We start from the raw sequence: 18,582 nt of genomic DNA, 5'->3' as shown, positions 1-18,582 counted from the left end.
AGTTCAGCAGTACTGAGGTTCCCTCCAGTTACCAAGTTCAGCAGTACTGAGGTTCCCTCCAGTTACCAAGTTCAGCAGTACTGTGGTTCCCTCCAGTTACCAAGTTCAGCAGTACTGTTGTTCCCTCCAGTTACCAAGTTCAGCAGTACTGAGGTTCCCTCCAGTTACCAAGTTCAGCAGTACTGTGGTTCCCTCCAGTTACCAAGTTCAGCAGTACTGTGGCTCCCTCCAGTTACCAAGTTCAGCAGTACTGTTGTTCCCTCCAGTTACCAAGTTCAGCAGTACTGTTGTTCCCTCCAGTTACCAAGTTCAGCAGTACTGTTGTTCCCTCCAGTTACCAAGTTCAGCAGTACTGTTGTTCCCTCCAGTTACCAAGTTCAGCAGTACTGTTGTTCCCTCCAGTTACCAAGTTCAGCAGTACTGAGGTTCCCTCCAGTTACCAAGTTCAGCAGTACTGTGGTTCCCTCCAGTTACCAAGTTCAGCAGTACTGTGGCTCCCTCCAGTTACCAAGTTCAGCAGTACTGAGGTTCCCTCCAGTTACCAAGTTCAGCAGTACTGTTGTTCCCTCCAGTTACCAAGTTCAGCAGTACTGTTGTTCCCTCCAGTTACCAAGTTCAGCAGTACTGAGGTTCCCTCCAGTTACCAAGTTCAGCAGTACTGAGGTTCCCTCCAGTTACCAAGTTCAGCAGTACTGTGGTTCCCTCCAGTTACCAAGTTCAGCAGTACTGTTGTTCCCTCCAGTTACCAAGTTCAGCAGTACTGAGGTTCCCTCCAGTTACCAAGTTCAGCAGTACTGTGGTTCCCTCCAGTTACCAAGTTCAGCAGTACTGTGGCTCCCTCCAGTTACCAAGTTCAGCAGGTTGTCCAGTAAATCTCTGACATTTCCACAGTGTAACTTGTTGCTGCTAAACCTTATAAAATATTTCTGGTTTAGCTACACATTTGGTACAATAACTCAAAACATGTAATTCTATGTTAAAAAAATAAACAAACATGTACCTATTAGTTTGATCTAGTCCTGTCTTTAATGTTTATGTAACTAACTCTGTTTATTCCTAGTATATCTCCTTTTATTGTAACTGCTTTCTGCATAGTTAAGTTACGTACCAGTTTTAACTTTGAAGGTTTAAATAATAAGTTATTACAAGGACCACAATGGCAATTAGTGGTTGTGTGTGACTTTTCAGGTTATCCTGGTAATCTACACGTACGCTGCTATGTATGATAATTTATGTAACTGTATTTATGTGTACCTGAGTCAACTTTCTAATGTATGCTTAGAACATAATAAAATTCTTGAAACAATTATTAAAAAAAAAATTAATATACAGTGGACCCCCGGTTAACGAACTTTTTTTATTCCAGTAGTATGTTCAGGTGCCAGTACTGACCGAATTTGTTCCCATAAGGAATATTGTGAAGTAGATTAGTCCATTTCAGACCCCCAAACATACACGTACAAACGCACTTACATAAATACACTTACATAATTGGTCGCATTTGGAGGTGATCGTTAAGCGGGGGTCCACTGTATTTAGACATAAATTACGTATAAAAGCTACATAAAAAAACTACACTTAACAAAAATAATAAAATATAGGTTGGCATGAATCAGAAAGACAGTTCTATGACTAACATAAGAAAATGGATATAAAACTAAGTTAGCTCATCACTCACAGGTTAAACTAGAAAAAATGAAAAAACAAAATATACAGTGAACCCTCGGTTATCGGCAGTTCCGTTTATCGGCCAACTCACTTATCAGCTGGTTTCTCTGCTTCTGGTTATTAGCAATTATTTTGTTTATTGGCCGTATGATACACGTCAACCCGCTGCCGCCAGCCACTCGCGCATCAGTCTGGCTTTGTCTCTGAGTGAGTGCGAAAGCTTCTGCTCATTCATCCAAATATTTGGTTGTAAACAATTGTTTTTCATGATTAGCAACTGTGAAATAAGTTACCATGGCCCCAAAGAAAGTTCCTAGTAAAGACCCTTAGGTAAACAAAGTGAGAAACATGATGGAATTTAAGAGAGAAGTTACTGAAAAGTTTGAGAGTGGTTTTCGAGTGCTAGAACTTGCCAGGCCTTAAAGGAAAAAAAATCAACAATCACTTCTATCCTGGCAAAGAAAGAATAAATCAAGGAGGCTGATTTGTTAAAAGGGGTAAATGTGCTAACCAAACAAAGGTCACCGATAATGGAAGATATGGAAAAGTTGCTGGTTTTGTGGATCACCAAAAAACAATTAGCAGGAGACAGTGTTGCGGAGTCGATGATTTGTGAGAAGGCAAGGTGGTTGCATGTGGATCTTGTAAAGAAAATACCTGGAACAAGTGCTGCTGTTAGTGAATTTAGAGCCAACAAAGACTGGTCTGAGAGATTTAAGAAGTGTAGTGACATACACTATGTGGTAAGGCAGGTCGAGGCTGCAAGTTCTGACAAATGTGTGGCTGAAAAATTTGTGCAGGAATTCCAAGGTGTGTACAAGCTGAAGGATTCCTCCCCCAACAAGTGTTCAGTTGTGATAAAACAGACCTCTTTTGCAAGAAAATGCCAAAGAGGACCTACATTACTTAAGAGGAAAAAGCATTGCTAGGCCACAAGCCTATGAATGACAGGCTTTACTGGTGTATCACTCTGAAAATCTCAGAGTGTTCAAGAAAAACAATGTCATCAAGAATAGATTGTGCGTGATGTGGAAAGCTAATAATAAGGCATGGGTCACAAAGCACATTAGGTCAATGATGTGTTTGACCCCAGTGTGAGAAAATACCTCCTGGAAAATAAATTGCCACTCAAGTGCCTCCTAGTACTGGATAATGCTCCTGGTTCAAACTCCAGACTTGGAAAACAAATTGTTTGGGGACTTTCATTTTATAACAGTGAAGTTCTTGCCTCCTAACACCACTCCTCTCCAGTTCATGGACCAGTAGGTTATTTCTAACTTCAAAAAACTGTACACAAAAGCGGTGTTTCAAAGGTGCTTTGAAGTGACCTCGGACAGTGGCTTGACCCTAAGAGAGTTCTGGAGGAATCACTTCAATATCCTCAATTGCATAAGCCTTATAGGCAAGGCTTGGGAGGGAGTGACTTCCAGGACTTTGAAATCTGCTTAGAAATAATTGTGGCCAGATTGTATCCAAGAGAGGAATTTTGAAGGGTTTGGGGCTGACCCAGAGGACCCTATGCCTATTGTGGAATCTATTGTGTCTTTGGGAAAGTTCATGGGGTTCGATGTGAGTGGTGAGGATGTGGAAGAGTTGGTGGAGGACCACAGGGAAGAGCTAACCACTGAAGAGTTGTAAGACCTTTAACTGGAACAGCAACAGACTGCAGCTGAGGAAATTGCTTCAGAGGAGTAGGAAGAGAGAGGGAAGGTGCCTTCTTCAGTGATTAAGGACATGTATGCAAAATGGGATGAGTTGCAAAGTTTTGTTGAATAGTATCACCCTGACCAAGCTGAAACAAGCCATATCTGAAACATGTTCAGTGACAAAACCTTGTCCCACTTCAGGGAAATCTTAAAGAGACACCAGAAACAGATCTCTCTGGACAGACTTTTTTTGTGTGACGGATCCAGTGACTCTCAGGCTGGTCCTAGTTCCATTAAAATACAAAGAAGGGAAGTAACCCAGGATAAGGACTTGATGCCTGAAGTCTTTATGGAGGGGGATTCCCCTTCCAAACAATAAATCCTCCCTCTCTCCTCCTCCCTGTCTTCCATAAGCCAACAAGAATCTTTAATGAAGGTATGTAATAGTGATTAAAAAGCACATACATTTATTTTATTTAGTTCTTATTGTTTTATGTAAAAATAGAATTAATCCTCAAAAAATGTATTTTTTGTTAATATTTTTGGGTCTCTAGAATGGATTAATTTTATTTACATTAATTCTTATGGGAATTATTATTTCGGATTTGGGTCATTTCGGTTTTAGGCCAACCATCTGGAATGGATTATGGCCAATAACCGAGGGTCCACTGTATATGCACTAAAAACATCACAAGCATAACTCAAATAGATGAAGGAAATCAATATTAATATAAAAGATATATTAGTGTAGGCTAGGAAACAGAGACAGAAATAAATTAACCTAGAAGTTGGAAGATAAATTAACAGAAAAACAGTTTTACTGCACATTCTAACAAGGTATATTAGGAATCTAGTAAGGCACTAAAATTAGATTTAAAAATAATTAGATTAAGATATGTTATGTAAAGTAAAAAGACACAAGTGCAACTAATGTGACATTTTTATTGTGGCAACGTTTTGGCTTGACAAAGTTCCTGGAGAGTGAAACATTGCCACAATAAAAATGTCACATTAACTGCACTTGTGTCCTTTTACTTTACATATTGTCGGTAATTCTACCAACATTATTACAAGATATATTATGAATAGGCTGGCATAAACTAGTCACAATGATGTAATATAAACATGTCTTAATACATCTTGAATTATTACTAATCCTATAGTTAACAATAGTTTCACAATATATAAGTGTAATGGTCCCAGGTACAAGGTACACCTACCATCCGACTTACAACCTGCTCGACTTACAACCACTCGACTTACGACTGTGTTTTTTATGCCAAATTTCTGGGAAATAAACAACTATTTGTGTCGTACACAGTGTTTATCCTAAACCTTACAGTATAAAATACAGTACTTACAGCATAAAAAGTAAAGTAAAACATGAAATACCAAAATAAAACAATAAAATAAAGTCATTACAAAAATGTTTTGTTGATATTCAGTAGTAAAGTTCGACTTACGACCATTTCGACTTACGATCGGTTTCTCGGAACCGAACTCAGTCGTAAGTCGGATGGTAGGTGTACACATATAATAATAACACAGCTGGCAATAACTTGACTGATTTTCCTAACCTGTTATTTCCACTCTGCTATTTCTCAAGAATATATCTTAATATCAATACATGTATTTTTTAAGATCTTTATACTTATTAGTTGTGTTTAGGAACTCACTTGTTTGCATTATTCTGCTAGAATAATTCCCCTAAAAGGGACGAGAATATTAGCCATGGCTGTTATTGTGTCTGGCCTCGTGCCACCTTAAAAAATGCTTTGAATTTACAAAGTACTTTACAATAATAATAATTACTACAAAGATACGATACAAATTATACAGAAAATAGCTGACATCTGTGACATACTGTATAGAAAGACACTGGTTATGCAGAGCATTTCAAAAAACTTTGATTCATTTTGTGCACAGGATGTGACTCACACCAGTCAGCAAACACCCAGGTACCTACTTGCTGCTAGATGAACAGTGACAGCAAACACCCAGGTACCTACTTGCTGCTAGATGAACAGTGACAGCAAACACCCAGGTACCTACTTACTGCTAGATGAACAGTGACAGCAAACATCTTTAGAAAATACTATGCCCTAATGTTTTCCCCGTACAGGGGATCGAACCACTGACCTCAGTGTGTGACATAAGTGTGCTATCAACTGAGCAATGGCATACTTGCAGGTTTCTTTCATGACCAGGTACAACAAGACTTTTAAAATTACAAAATTATGATGGTGAGACAGTAGTGATGGTACAGTGAACTAGAGTGTCAACACAACACCACAGTAGTGATGGTGACACAGTAGTGATGGTACAGTGAACTAGAGTGTCAACACAAAACCACAGTAGTGATGGTACAGTGAACTAGAGTGTCAACACAATACCACAGTAGTGATGGTGACACAGTAGTGATGGTACAGTGAACTAGAGTGTCAACACAACACCACAGTAGTGATGGTACAGTGAACTAGAGTGTCAACACAACACCACAGTAGTGATGGTGACAGTAGTGATGGTACAGTGAACTAGAGTGTCAACACAACACCACAGTAGTGATGGTACAGTGAACTAGAGTGTCAACACAACACCACAGTAGTGATGGTACAGTGAACTAGAGTGTCAACACAACATCACAGCAGTGATGGTGACACAGTAGTGATGGTACAGTGAACTAGTGTCAACACAACACCACAGTAATGATATTGACAGTAGTGATGGTACAGTGAACTAGAATGGATATAAATTCTCTGGAAAATGTACAAAGGAGGATGACAAAGTTGATCCCATGTATCAGAAACCTTCCCTATGAGGATAGACTAAGGGCCCTGAATCTGCACTCTCTAGAAAGACGTAGAATTAGGGGGGATATGATTGAGGTGTATAAATGGAAGACATGAATAAATAAAGGGGATGTAAATAGTGTGCTGAAAATATCTAGCCTAGACAGGACTCGCAGTAATGGTTTTAAGTTGGAAAAATTCAGATTCAGGAAGGATATAGGAAAGTACTGGTTTGGTAATAGAGTTGTGGATGCGTGGAACAAACTCCCGAGTACAGTTATAGAGGCCAGAACGTTGTGTAGCTTTAAAAATAGGTTGGATAAATACATGAGTGGATGTGGGTGGGTGTGAGCTAGACCTGATAGCTTGTGCTACCAGGTCGGTTGCCGTGTTCCTCCCTTAAGTCAATGTGACCTGACCTGACTAGGTTGGGTGCATTGGCTTAAGCCGGTAGGAGACTTGGACCTGCCTCGCATGGGCCAGTGGGCCTTCTGCAGTGTTCCTTCGTTCTTATGTTCTTATGTTCTTCTTAACACAACACCACAGTAGTGATGGTACAGTGAACTAGAGTGTCAACACAACATCACAGTAGTGATGGTGACACAGTGGTGATGGTACAGTGAACTAGAGTGTCAACACAACACCACAGTAGTGATGGTGACACAGTAGTGATGGTACAGTGAACTAGAGTGTCAACACAACATCACAGTAGTGACGGTGACACAGTAGTGATAGTACAGTGAACTAGAGAGTCAACACAACACCACAGTAGTGATGGTGACACAGTAGTGATGGTACAGTGAACTAGAGTGTCAACACAATGCCACAGTAGTGATGGTGACACAGTAGTGATGGAACAGTGAACTAGTGTCAACACAACATCACAGTAGTGATGGTGACACAGTAGTGATGGTACAGTGAACTAGAGTGTCAACACAACATCACAGTAGTGATGGTGACACAGTAGTGATGGTACAGTGAACGAGAGAGTCAACACAACACCAGAGTAGTGATGGTACAGTGAACTAGAGTGTCAACACAACACCACAGTGGTGACGGTGACACAGTAGTGATGGTACAGTGAACTAGAGTGTCAACACAACACCACAGTGGTGATGGTGACACAGTAGTGATGGTACAGTGAACTAGAGTGTCAACACAACACCACAGTAGTGATGGTGACACAGTAGTGACGGTACAGTGAACTAGAGTGTCAACACAACATCACAGTAGTGATGGTGACACAGTAGTGATGGTACAGTGAACTAGAGTGTCAACACATCACAGTAGTGATGGTGACACAGTAGTGATGGTACAGTGAACTAGTGTCAACACAACACCACAGTAGTGATGGTGACACAGTAGTGATGGTACAGTGAACTAGAGTGTCAACACATCACAGTAGTGATGGTGACACAGTAGTGATGGTACAGTGAACTAGTGTCAACACAACACCACAGTAGTGGTGACACAGTAGTGATGGTACAGTGAACTAGAGAGTCAACACAACACCACAGTAGTGATGGTGACACAGTAGTGATGGTACAGTGAACTAGAGTGTCAACACAACATCACAGTAGTGATGGTGACACAGTAGTGATTGTACAGTGAACTAGAGAGTCAACACAATACCACAGTAGTGATGGTACAGTGAACTAGAGTGTCAACACAACACCACAGTAGTGATGGTGACACAGTAGTGATGGTACAGTGAACTAGAGTGTCAACACAACACCACAGTAGTGATGGTGACACAGTAGTGATGGTACAGTGAACTAGAGTGTCAACACAACATCACAGTAGTGATGGTACAGTGAACTAGAGTGTCAACACATCACAGTAGTGATGGTGACACAGTAGTGATGGTACAGTGAACTAGAGTGTCAACACATCACAGTAGTGATGGTGACACAGTAGTGATGGTACAGTGAACTAGAGTGTCAATGCAACACCACAGTAGTGATGGTGACACAGTAGTGATGGTACAGCGAACTAGAGTGTCAACACAACATCACAGTAGTGATGGTGACACAGTGGTGATGGTACACTGAACTAGAGTGTCAACACAACACCACAGTAGTGATGGTGACACAGTAGTGATGGTACAGTGAACTAGAGAGTAAACACAACACCACAGTAGTGATGGTGACACAGTAGTGATGGTACAGTGAACTAGAGTGTCAACACAACACCACAGTAGTGATGGTGACACAGTAGTGATGGTACAGTGAACTAGAGTGTCAACACATCACAGTAGTGATGGTGACACAGTAGTGATGGTACAGTGAACTAGTGTCAACACAACACCACAGTAGTGATGGTGACACAGTAGTGATGGTACAGTGAACTAGTGTGTCAACGCAACATCACAGTAGTGATGGTGACACAGTAGTGATTGTACAGTGAACTAGAGAGTCAACACAACACCACAGTAGTGATGGTACAGTGAACTAGAGTGTCAACACAACACCACAGTAGTGATGGTGACACAGTAGTGATGGTACAGTGAACTAGAGTGTCAACACAACATCACAGTAGTGATGGTACAGTGAACTAGAGTGTCAACACATCACAGTAGTGATGGTGACACAGTAGTGATGGTACAGTGAACTAGAGTGTCAACACAACACCACAGTAGTGATGGTGACACAGTAGTGATGGTACAGTGAACTAGAGTGTCAACACAACACCACAGTAGTGATGGTACAGTGAACTAGAGTGTCAACACAACATCACAGTAGTGATGGTACAGTGAACTAGAGTGTCAACACATCACAGTAGTGATGGTGACACAGTAGTGATGGTACAGTGAACTAGAGTGTCAATGCAACACCACAGTAGTGATGGTGACACAGTAGTGATGGTACAGCGAACTAGAGTGTCAACACAACATCACAGTAGTGATGGTGACACAGTGGTGATGGTACAGTGAACTAGAGTGTCAACACAACACCACAGTAGTGATGGTGACACAGTGGTGATGGTACAGTGAACTAGAGTGTCAACACAACACCACAGTAGTGATGGTGACACAGTAGTGATGGTACAGTGAACTAGAGAGTCAACACAACACCACAGTAGTGATGGTGACACAGTAGTGATGGTACAGTGAACTAGAGTGTCAACACAACACCACAGTAGTGATGGTGACACAGTAGTGATGGTACAGTGAACTAGAGTGTCAACACAACATCACAGTAGTGATGGTGACACAGTAGTGATGGTACAGTGAACTAGAGTGTCAACACATCACAGTAGTGATGGTGACACAGTAGTGATGGTACAGTGAACTAGTGTCAACACAACACCACAATAGTGATGGTGACACAGTAGTGATGGTACAGTGAACTAGAGAGTCAACACAACACCACAGTAGTGATGGTGACACAGTAGTGATGGTACAGTGAACTAGAGTGTCAACACAACATCACAGTAGTGATGGTGACACAGTAGTGATGGTACAGTGAACTAGAGAGTCAACACAACACCACAGTAGTGATGGTACAGTGAACTAGAGTGTCAACACAACACCACAGTAGTGATGGTGACACAGTAGTGATGGTACAGTGAACTAGAGTGTCAACACAACACCACAGTAGTGATGGTGACACAGTAGTGATGGTACAGTGAACTAGAGTGTCAACACAACATCACAGTAGTGATGGTGACACAGTAGTGATGGTACAGTGAACTAGAGTGTCAACACATCACAGTAGTGATGGTGACACAGTAGTGATGGTACAGTGAACTAGTGTCAACACAACACCACAGTAGTGATGGTGACACAGTAGTGATGGTACAGTGAACTAGAGAGTCAACACAACACCACAGTAGTGATGGTGACACAGTAGTGATGGTACAGTGAACTAGAGTGTCAACACAACATCACAGTAGTGATGGTGACACAGTAGTGATGGTACAGTGAACTAGAGAGTCAACACAACACCACAGTAGTGATGGTACAGTGAACTAGAGTGTCAACACAACACCACAGTAGTGATGGTGACACAGTAGTGATGGTACAGTGAACTAGAGTGTCAACACAACACCACAGTAGTGATGGTGACACAGTAGTGATGGTACAGTGAACTAGAGTGTCAACACAACATCACAGTAGTGATGGTACAGTGAACTAGAGTGTCAACACATCACAGTAGTGATGGTGACACAGTAGTGATGGTACAGTGAACTAGTGTCAACACAACACCACAGTAGTGATGGTGACACAGTAGTGATGGTACAGTGAACTAGAGTGTCAATGCAACACCACAGTAGTGGTGACACAGTAGTGATGGTACAGTGAACTAGAGTGTCAACACAACATCACAGTAGTGATGGTGACACAGTAGTGATGGTACAGTGAACTAGAGTGTCAACACAACACCACAGTAGTGATGGTACAGTGAACTAGTGTCAACACAACACCACAGTAGTGATGGTGACACAGTAGTGATGGTACAGTGAACTAGAGTGTCAATGCAACACCACAGTAGTGATGGTGACACAGTAGTGATGGTACAGTGAACTAGAATGTCAACACATCACAGTAGTGATGGTGACACAGTGGTGATGGTACAGTGAACTAGTGTCAACACAACACCACAGTAGTGATGGTGACACAGTAATGATGGTACAGTGAACTAGAGTGTCAACACAACACCACAGTAGTGATGGTGACACAGTAGTGATGGTACAGTGAACTAGAGTGTCAACACAACACCACAGTAGTGATGGTGACACAGTAGTGATGGTACAGTGAACTAGAGTGTCAACACAACACCACAGTGGTGATGGTGACACAGTAGTGATGGTACAGTGAACTAGAGTGTCAACACAACACCACAGTCCACCACAGTCACCTCAGTAATGTCACTGTGGTTGACTGCTGCTCTCACCACATCCAGACCCTTCACAACTTTACCAAAGACACGGGACCACTGGCGACCACCTGGGTGGTCCCTGGTGGTGATGTAGAACTGGGCACTCCGGTGACTCCCCAGCCTCCATGATGACCCCACATCACCTGCACTGACTGACTCCTGGTACTGGTGATCATCCTGGTGGGACAACAGTGGTGCTCCTCCATCACCATTATTATACTGGTAGTCTCCACCACACACAAACTCTGTTGGTTTACCCTTGTACCCCACCTTCAACAGTTTAGTGTTGAGGTAGGAGGAGCCAGAGTGTTGTCCAGTACACAACAACACAAACTGTCTGCCCAGTGTAGTGTTACCACTTAGCTGGATGTGGAGTCTGTTTGATCCAGCCAGTGATCCAGGCTGGGGCAGTGATCCAGGCTGGGTCAGTGATCCAGGCTGGGGCAGTGATCCAGGCTGGGGCAGTGATCCAGGCTGGGGCAGTGATCCAGGCTGGGGCAGTGATCCAGGCCAGGCCACGTCAAGAAATACCAAAGTGGAGGAGTGATCCAGCGCCTCCAACACCTCGCTCACCTACACAAACAAACATCATCACTCACTCTACATCTCAATTATTATTAATATTATCATTATTATAATTACCATTATAACATTATTTTTATATTATTATAATTATTATTGTCATTATTATTAGTAGTAGTAGTATTACCTTTTATAAATAATAATTCATAATTATTGTGGAAATTATTTAATTTCCGAAGCTATAGTGCCTAATAAGTGTTTAATGTGTTGATTTGGGTCAAAATGTATTTGCATTTTTAATGGAACCAGCTGGGTTCCCGCTGCGCCTGCGCAGATGTGCGGGGGGGGTGGGGGGGTCGAGCTGGGGCACTAGGTGGCGGGAGTGTTTTGAATGGGTGAGGAGGCTGAGAAAACCGGGAATGAGGAAACTGGCGTTCACGGCGGCCTAAGGATCAATATAGGCCTCAATTCATAATAGGAAGTGTCGTGACTGTCCCTAGTGAAGAGTGAGGGAACGTGATTTACGGGACCACCGTAAAAAGGTGGTAAAATTAGTGAATAATGTTCGACCGGGCATGACAGGTGCACGGCCATGGTGTGTGTCCAGGGGAAATACCCGTGTGTTAATCCTCGCTCATCGGCCTCAGATCTTAATGGATTGACCTCTAATGTGTATAATAGTTATGAGACGTTAAATCGTCTTGTGAATGGTAATGTAATCAGTGATAATAACATTGAGTTAAGAGAATGCGGGATGTGAAATATATCGCCCTGCTCCGAGTGAATGCGTGACTCGTACCGAGGATAGTGAAGCTTTATGGAATCACGACTTCTAAACCGGGACAAACCGACGGATACCTCGTCCTGCTGGAATAAGAACCGTGTCGGTGTAGCAGGACATCGAAATGAGATGGGGAATGGAGGAAATAAGGAGTATCAATCACCCACAGTTAAGTAACCCTTCTAGTTATAGCAGACTGATACTGGCCAGTTAGGTATGTTGTAATTGGATAGGTTATGAGTGATCCAGCTACATCAAGTGACCACCAGAGCACATCTGGTAAGTGGTGGGATTATGTACAAATGTTTTTCCTTGATGGATGTGTCCATGTGTATCCTACCCCCCCCCCCTTCATTCAGCTAAACTAATATAATCTATACAGTCCACAATTAATTAGTAGCGCCGTGCTTGAGGGTGCTACCCAATTTATACTGGTCTCAGATAGATGTGGACAAGATTGTGAGTGTCGAGGGGCCGTCTGTAGTGACCAGAGGTGGTTAAGTTTTCTCACATGTCTACACGGGGTGACTACGGTAAACAATATGGTTGTCTCCCAATGAGATTACTTGTATGTATATAATGTTGAGGTACATACAGATAAGCACCCTATAAAATTTCCACATCTGCCCGCTGGTCCTTCCTGAACCGGATGCAATCAGTAAAAAATTAATTTAATTAATTACTTAATAATTAAGTGATTGAAGGAAGTGGGTATAGGGTACACAAATTTAATCGGTCGTGTGGTGGAGGATAATTAGCCCAATTAATTACTAGCACATGGGTGGCTAGGATTTATACAAGAGTAAAGTGCAAGAATTACTCTCACAAGGTGTCTACTTAAGTTGTATAATTGGTGATTATTAATTCCCTAACCATGGCTGGGTCTGAGGAAGTTAGTGCGGCTGGCAAGTCCATGGATGCCAAAGCAAAGAAAGCATCACTACAAGCTCGGAAGGGTCATGTTACTAAATCATACAACAAGTGTATGGAGTTAATGAGACAAGAAACGGTAAACCCTGATGAATTAAAGCTACACCTAGACGCCTTAGGAAATAGACATGAGTCATATAGATTGTGGTTTAAAGACTGTGAAAGAGAGCTGCTAGAGAATTGTGCAGATGATGCTGAAAGGGAGCAGCTGCTGGATCAATATTATGAAGTGGAGGACAACATTGTGTCCTGCAAAACTAAGGCTTTGGAGAAGGTAAAGGGTGTAAACAATGTTGTTGGTCAACCTAGTAAGGAAAGTCAGAGGCGTCTACCAAAACTCCCAGAATTATGTATGCCTGTGTTTAATCCGGGAGAACACTGGGAGGAGTTTTGGTCTATCTTTAAAGCAGTCGTACATGATAGGAGTGATCTTGCAAGTGTTACCAAATTATGCTATTTAAAGGGACAAGTAAGGGGAGATGCGTATGTTCTCATACAAGCATTCCCAAATGTAGATGACTCCTATAGTGAGGCAGTTGACTTGTTGGAGGTCACTTACGGTAACTTGGAGCAAAGTAGGCTGGATCTAGTAGCTAATTTGGCTAGTTTGAAGACTCCAGATCACAACCGCAACAGCTTACAGCAATTTATGATCAAACTAGAAAGCACTCTTAAGACCTTGAATAATAAATATGATCTGGAGGGAGCAGAGTGGTTGTTGAGTGCCTTGATTCAGAATAAATTGAACCACAAGACAGTAGAGTGGTTATCTAACAGATATCACAAGGGTTACTTCGGGTTGGAAGAAATAAGAGTGGGACTGCAAGAGCTAATTGTCCAACTGCAGACCAGCCAACCCATTACCTCTAGGAATACCACATCTACAGACCCCAGTGCACCTGTCAAGTTCCACAAAGGGAAACCTTATCCTAATATCAATAATCCTAAGTCACCTACTAAACGGGGTTACGTAGGCACGTATCAAGTGACAGGGGCCAGTAATAGTGGTTCTCCACATCCAAGCAAGAGGAGGAAGTACCACAATAAGGGTAGCCCAGTTGATAAGAGGTCAGGCAAAGAAAGGAGAGATTGTATCTTCTGCAACGGTACTCATTTCTCTAAGAACTGTAATGCCTATAATTCATGGGATGTTAAAGTGGAAAGATTGGAAGAGCTTGCTAGATGTATCAGGTGTCTAGGAAAACATAATGTAAGGGATTGCCATGCTAACTTGCACTATTGTTATCAGTGTAACAAGGGAAGACACCACATAGCTATGTGTAAGGGCGGATCTAATCGTAATGATGGTAACAATAGTACTGATAGTGATAATAACCCGGACACAACAGTAGCCAACGTAAAGATTGCAGCTAACGTCGGTAATGATGGCCTAGCTGAGGTAGCTTTGCCTGTGTTGGATGTGGTGATTAATGATAAACGGCGTAAATCCAAAACTGTAACAGCATTACTGGATCAGGGATCACAACGTACCTTCATAAAACGTAACTGCCTTAATGGGATGAAGGTACAAATGGGAGATCCTGCTATACTCAAGCTATCTGGCTTTCTCTCGAATAAGAAGGCCCAGTCATACGACACTGTTTATGTAACTGTCAGGCTGGGCAATGAGAGAAAACGTATTAATGCCGTAATTGTGGATAGGCTCCCAGAGAAAATATCTACAATAGGGCTTGGTAACGCTACTGAAAGGCTTTCAAGTAAGGTAAATTTGGCACCTTCTGGTATAAATAATGATTCTGTGGGGCCAATAGATATTTTGATAGGTAGTGACCATTATGCCACCTTTGTAAAGGGTATGACAAAGAAATGCGGAGTCACCCTTCTAAGGACCGCAGGAGGTCACGTGATGTATGGCAGGCTTCCTCGTACTGATAATGAATGACTGGAGGAAGCCATAAATACAGTTACAGTGTGTCTTACTCATGAAGTATCACCCCAGTATAAATATACTTCAATAGAGGATGAAGTTGAACCTGTGTATAAATTATGGGAATTGGACAGCATAGGGATCAATGTAAATGAAGAAAGTCCAGATGATTCCTTTACTCAAGAACAATACCAGAAGGATGTTAAATTTGAATCTGGACAATACTGGGTGAGACTTCCGTGGAAGCTGAACCATCCAGACCTACCAACTAATTACCGGATGGCGTATGGACAATTAAAGGCTAAGCTCCACGAACTGAGCAAGACACCAGAACTGTTGACTGCTTACGATGATATAATTAATGAGCAGTTAAATAATAAATTCATAGAGGAGGTACCTCCCGAGCGAGCCCAGATTTATGGTCACTATTTGCCACACCACGGAGTGAAGAAGGATTCTAAGACCACTCCTCTGAGGATTGTGTTTAATTGTAGTGCCAGGAGTAATAAAAGTGTACCTAGTTTGAATGAATGTTTGATGACAGGTCCGTCGTTGACGGAAAAACTGGGAGACATATTATTAAACTTCAGGGTTAAGAATTACGCCTTTACGGCGGACATAAGTAAAGCTTTCCTGAGAGTGGGTCTGCAGGAGGCTGACCGGGATTGCACTAGGTTCTTATGGCCCGAGAATCCTAGTGACCCACTTAGTCCCCTGAAGACTTTTCGCTTCAGGAGTGTATTGTTTGGTGCTACCTCCAGTCCGTTCCTACTCCAGGCAACGATAAATGCACACCTTAAGCGTACGGGTGGTCCACTGAGTGGAGTAATGGGTAAACAATTTTATGTGGACAATTTCCTGGGGGTGACGTCTACTGAAGAGGAACTAATGAGCATATACGCAGGGGCTAATGAAATAATGCAAGGTGCAAATATGCCCCTGAGGGAATGGAACAGTAATTCGTCCAGTTTAAGGGTTCAAATAAATAAAGACAACCCTGGAGTTGAAGTGTCCAAATATAGTAATGTGCTGGGACTAACTTGGGACACAGAGGGAGACTTGTTATCGTTAAAGTCTAATAACTACAGCATGCCCAATAAATTAACCAAGAGAGTCTTGCTTGCAGAAGTTTCAAAACGCTTCGATCCACTAGGCTTAGTGTCCCCACTTACCATAAGAGGAAAATTGTTGATACAAGAAGCATGGAAGCTTAAGTGTGCTTGGGATGAAACCCTATCTGAGGAATTTGTTGAAAGGTGGGAAGAACTAATAGGTGAATATGTAAAATTACCAATGTTGGAGTTCCCACGTAATGTGGCCAGCCAAGATGGAGAAAATGTACTCCACGTTTTTCGCGATGCTTCGAAATTAGCATATGGAGCAGTCGCTTACCTTCAATGTAATAGTGCCATTTCTCTTGTTATGTCTAAGGCTAAGGTGGCTCCAATCAAATCACGCACCTTACCTCAGTTGGAATTAACGGCCATTTATGTAGGTGTCAAATTAGCCAATTATATAAGAAATAAACTGCGAGAGATAAATATCAGCGACACCGTAATTTGGTCTGATAACGAGGTATCCTTACAATGGATTTGTAATGGTAACAGTAAGATTGTGTATGTACAAAACAGAGTCGCTGAAATCAATCAAATGCAGGAGAAATATAACAGTTTGGGTCAGCATATGTTAACCTTTAATCACATTCCTGGTGACGAGAATCCAGCTGACTTCTTGTCTCGAGGCTTGACTTATGAAAAATTTGTGAGTGCTTTATCGTGGTTTAAAGGGCCAAGTTGGCTGGTGGACAAAATTAACTGGCCGGTGCAAAAGGCACATATTGCTCCTGTCGAAATTACGGTGAGCACCGCTCCAGTCAGTAGTCCCTCCTTAGCCATTGATATGAATAGGTATTCTTCCTTACCTAAGCTGATTAGTGTGACAAGGTTAGTGTTTAAATTTATAAGTAAGATGAATATCTCACATAATTTTCCCCATCCCCTGAAATACTGGCTACAGAGGGTACAAGAAGAAACCTACAGGGATGAGATTAAATTCATGATGGACGGAAAAATTGTGAAAGGCTCAATAATAGAAAAGCTGGGGCTGTATTTAGAGGATGATGTAATTAGGTGCAGAGGCAGGTTACAAAATGCTGAATTGGGGGAATATGCTAAGCACCCTATCTTGCTGCCCAAAACTCATCACCTGACAACCTTGATTGTCTTTAATGCCCATAATAACGTGATGCACGGTGGGGTACAGGATACCTTAAACTGTATTCGGGAAACCTTCTGGATTCCACAAGGACGGCAAAGTGTAAAAAGGGTTATCAAGTCGTGTGTAATATGTCGCCGGGTGGACGCCAGAACCTACATGTACCCAGGTCCTCCACCATTGCCCAAGGAACGCGTGCAGTTGGTAAAACCATTTGATGTGACCGGAGTGGACTATAATGGGCCAATCATTTTAACAAGTACTTCAGATGGTGTTCCCTTGAAGGTCTATGTATGTCTATTTACTTGTACAGCTACTAGGGCTGTTCATCTAGAAGTGGCTCAGGACTTGTCTGCAGAACAGTTCATACAGCTGTTCCGGAAATTTGCAGCTAGACGATCCTGTCCAAGATTGATGATCTCAGATAATGCCACCAATTTTGTAGCGGGTGCTCAACACTTGATGGAATTAAATAAGAGTGATGATGTACAGTCTTTGTTGACCCAGCGAGGGTGTGTCTGGAAATTTATTACTCCCAGAGCCCCTTGGCAGGGAGGACTGTACGAAAGAATGATAGGTACAGTGAAAAGATGTCTTCGTAAGGTGCTACACAGGAAGAGAATTAATTTGGAGGAATTCCGTGCAGTGTTGGTGGAGGCAGAGAATCGGGCGAACAATCGCCCTCTGTCATACATGAGCGACACTCCTGACGCGGAGATACTGACTCCCTCTCACCTAATATGTGGACAAAGGTTACAAGCTGCACCTATCTATAGAGATAATCCCGAGGGAAGTGATGAGGATTACAATAACGTGACTGTGTTGAGTGACAAGTTCAAGATGTTAAATAAGGTAATTATTCATTGGTCTGATGTGTGGCGTAAAGAATATCTTCTTACACTACGTGAACACTTTTATGGTGCGCCAGAGGCAGTAAACCGACAGAACATTCAACCAGGTGACATTGTGTTAATTGATACTGAACAACATCGAACATTGTGGCCTCTGGGCAAGGTAGTTACATTATACCCAGATGCACAAGGTGTTGTCAGAAACGTCAAAGTGTTGTGTCGTGGTCAGGAAAGTTTGCGTACCATTAATAAATTAATTCCCTTAGAATTAAATGGTGTTCAATCCAGTGCAGATGGAAATCTAAGGGAAAGTGACACGAGTGATATTGAAGACCCTGACCGGGTAATGCAAGAAGAAACTGAAGTAAGACCCACTAGGAAAACAGCAGTGCAATCTAGAGAGGGCTGGAATC

General features: G+C 42.2%; 1 protein-coding gene across 1 annotated transcript in view; it reads right to left on the bottom strand.

The window, feature by feature from the left end:
• Window positions 1-401: 401 nt before the first annotated feature.
• Window positions 402-18,582, bottom strand: part of LOC128697320 (uncharacterized) — a 91,626-nt gene continuing 73,445 nt past the window's right edge. The window contains exon 2 of the mRNA XM_070080840.1: window positions 402-11,556. Coding sequence (XP_069936941.1) covers window positions 10,924-11,556 — 633 coding nt within the window. The 3' untranslated portion in view covers window positions 402-10,923. The remainder of the gene's footprint in view (window positions 11,557-18,582) is intronic.

Source organism: Cherax quadricarinatus, unplaced genomic scaffold (genome assembly GCF_038502225.1).
Source record: "Cherax quadricarinatus isolate ZL_2023a unplaced genomic scaffold, ASM3850222v1 Contig1099, whole genome shotgun sequence".
NCBI classification, from domain to species: Eukaryota; Metazoa; Arthropoda; class Malacostraca; order Decapoda; family Parastacidae; genus Cherax; species Cherax quadricarinatus.
The sequence above is the reverse complement of the archived record's forward strand: the minus strand, read 5'-3'. Positions and strand labels throughout refer to the sequence as shown.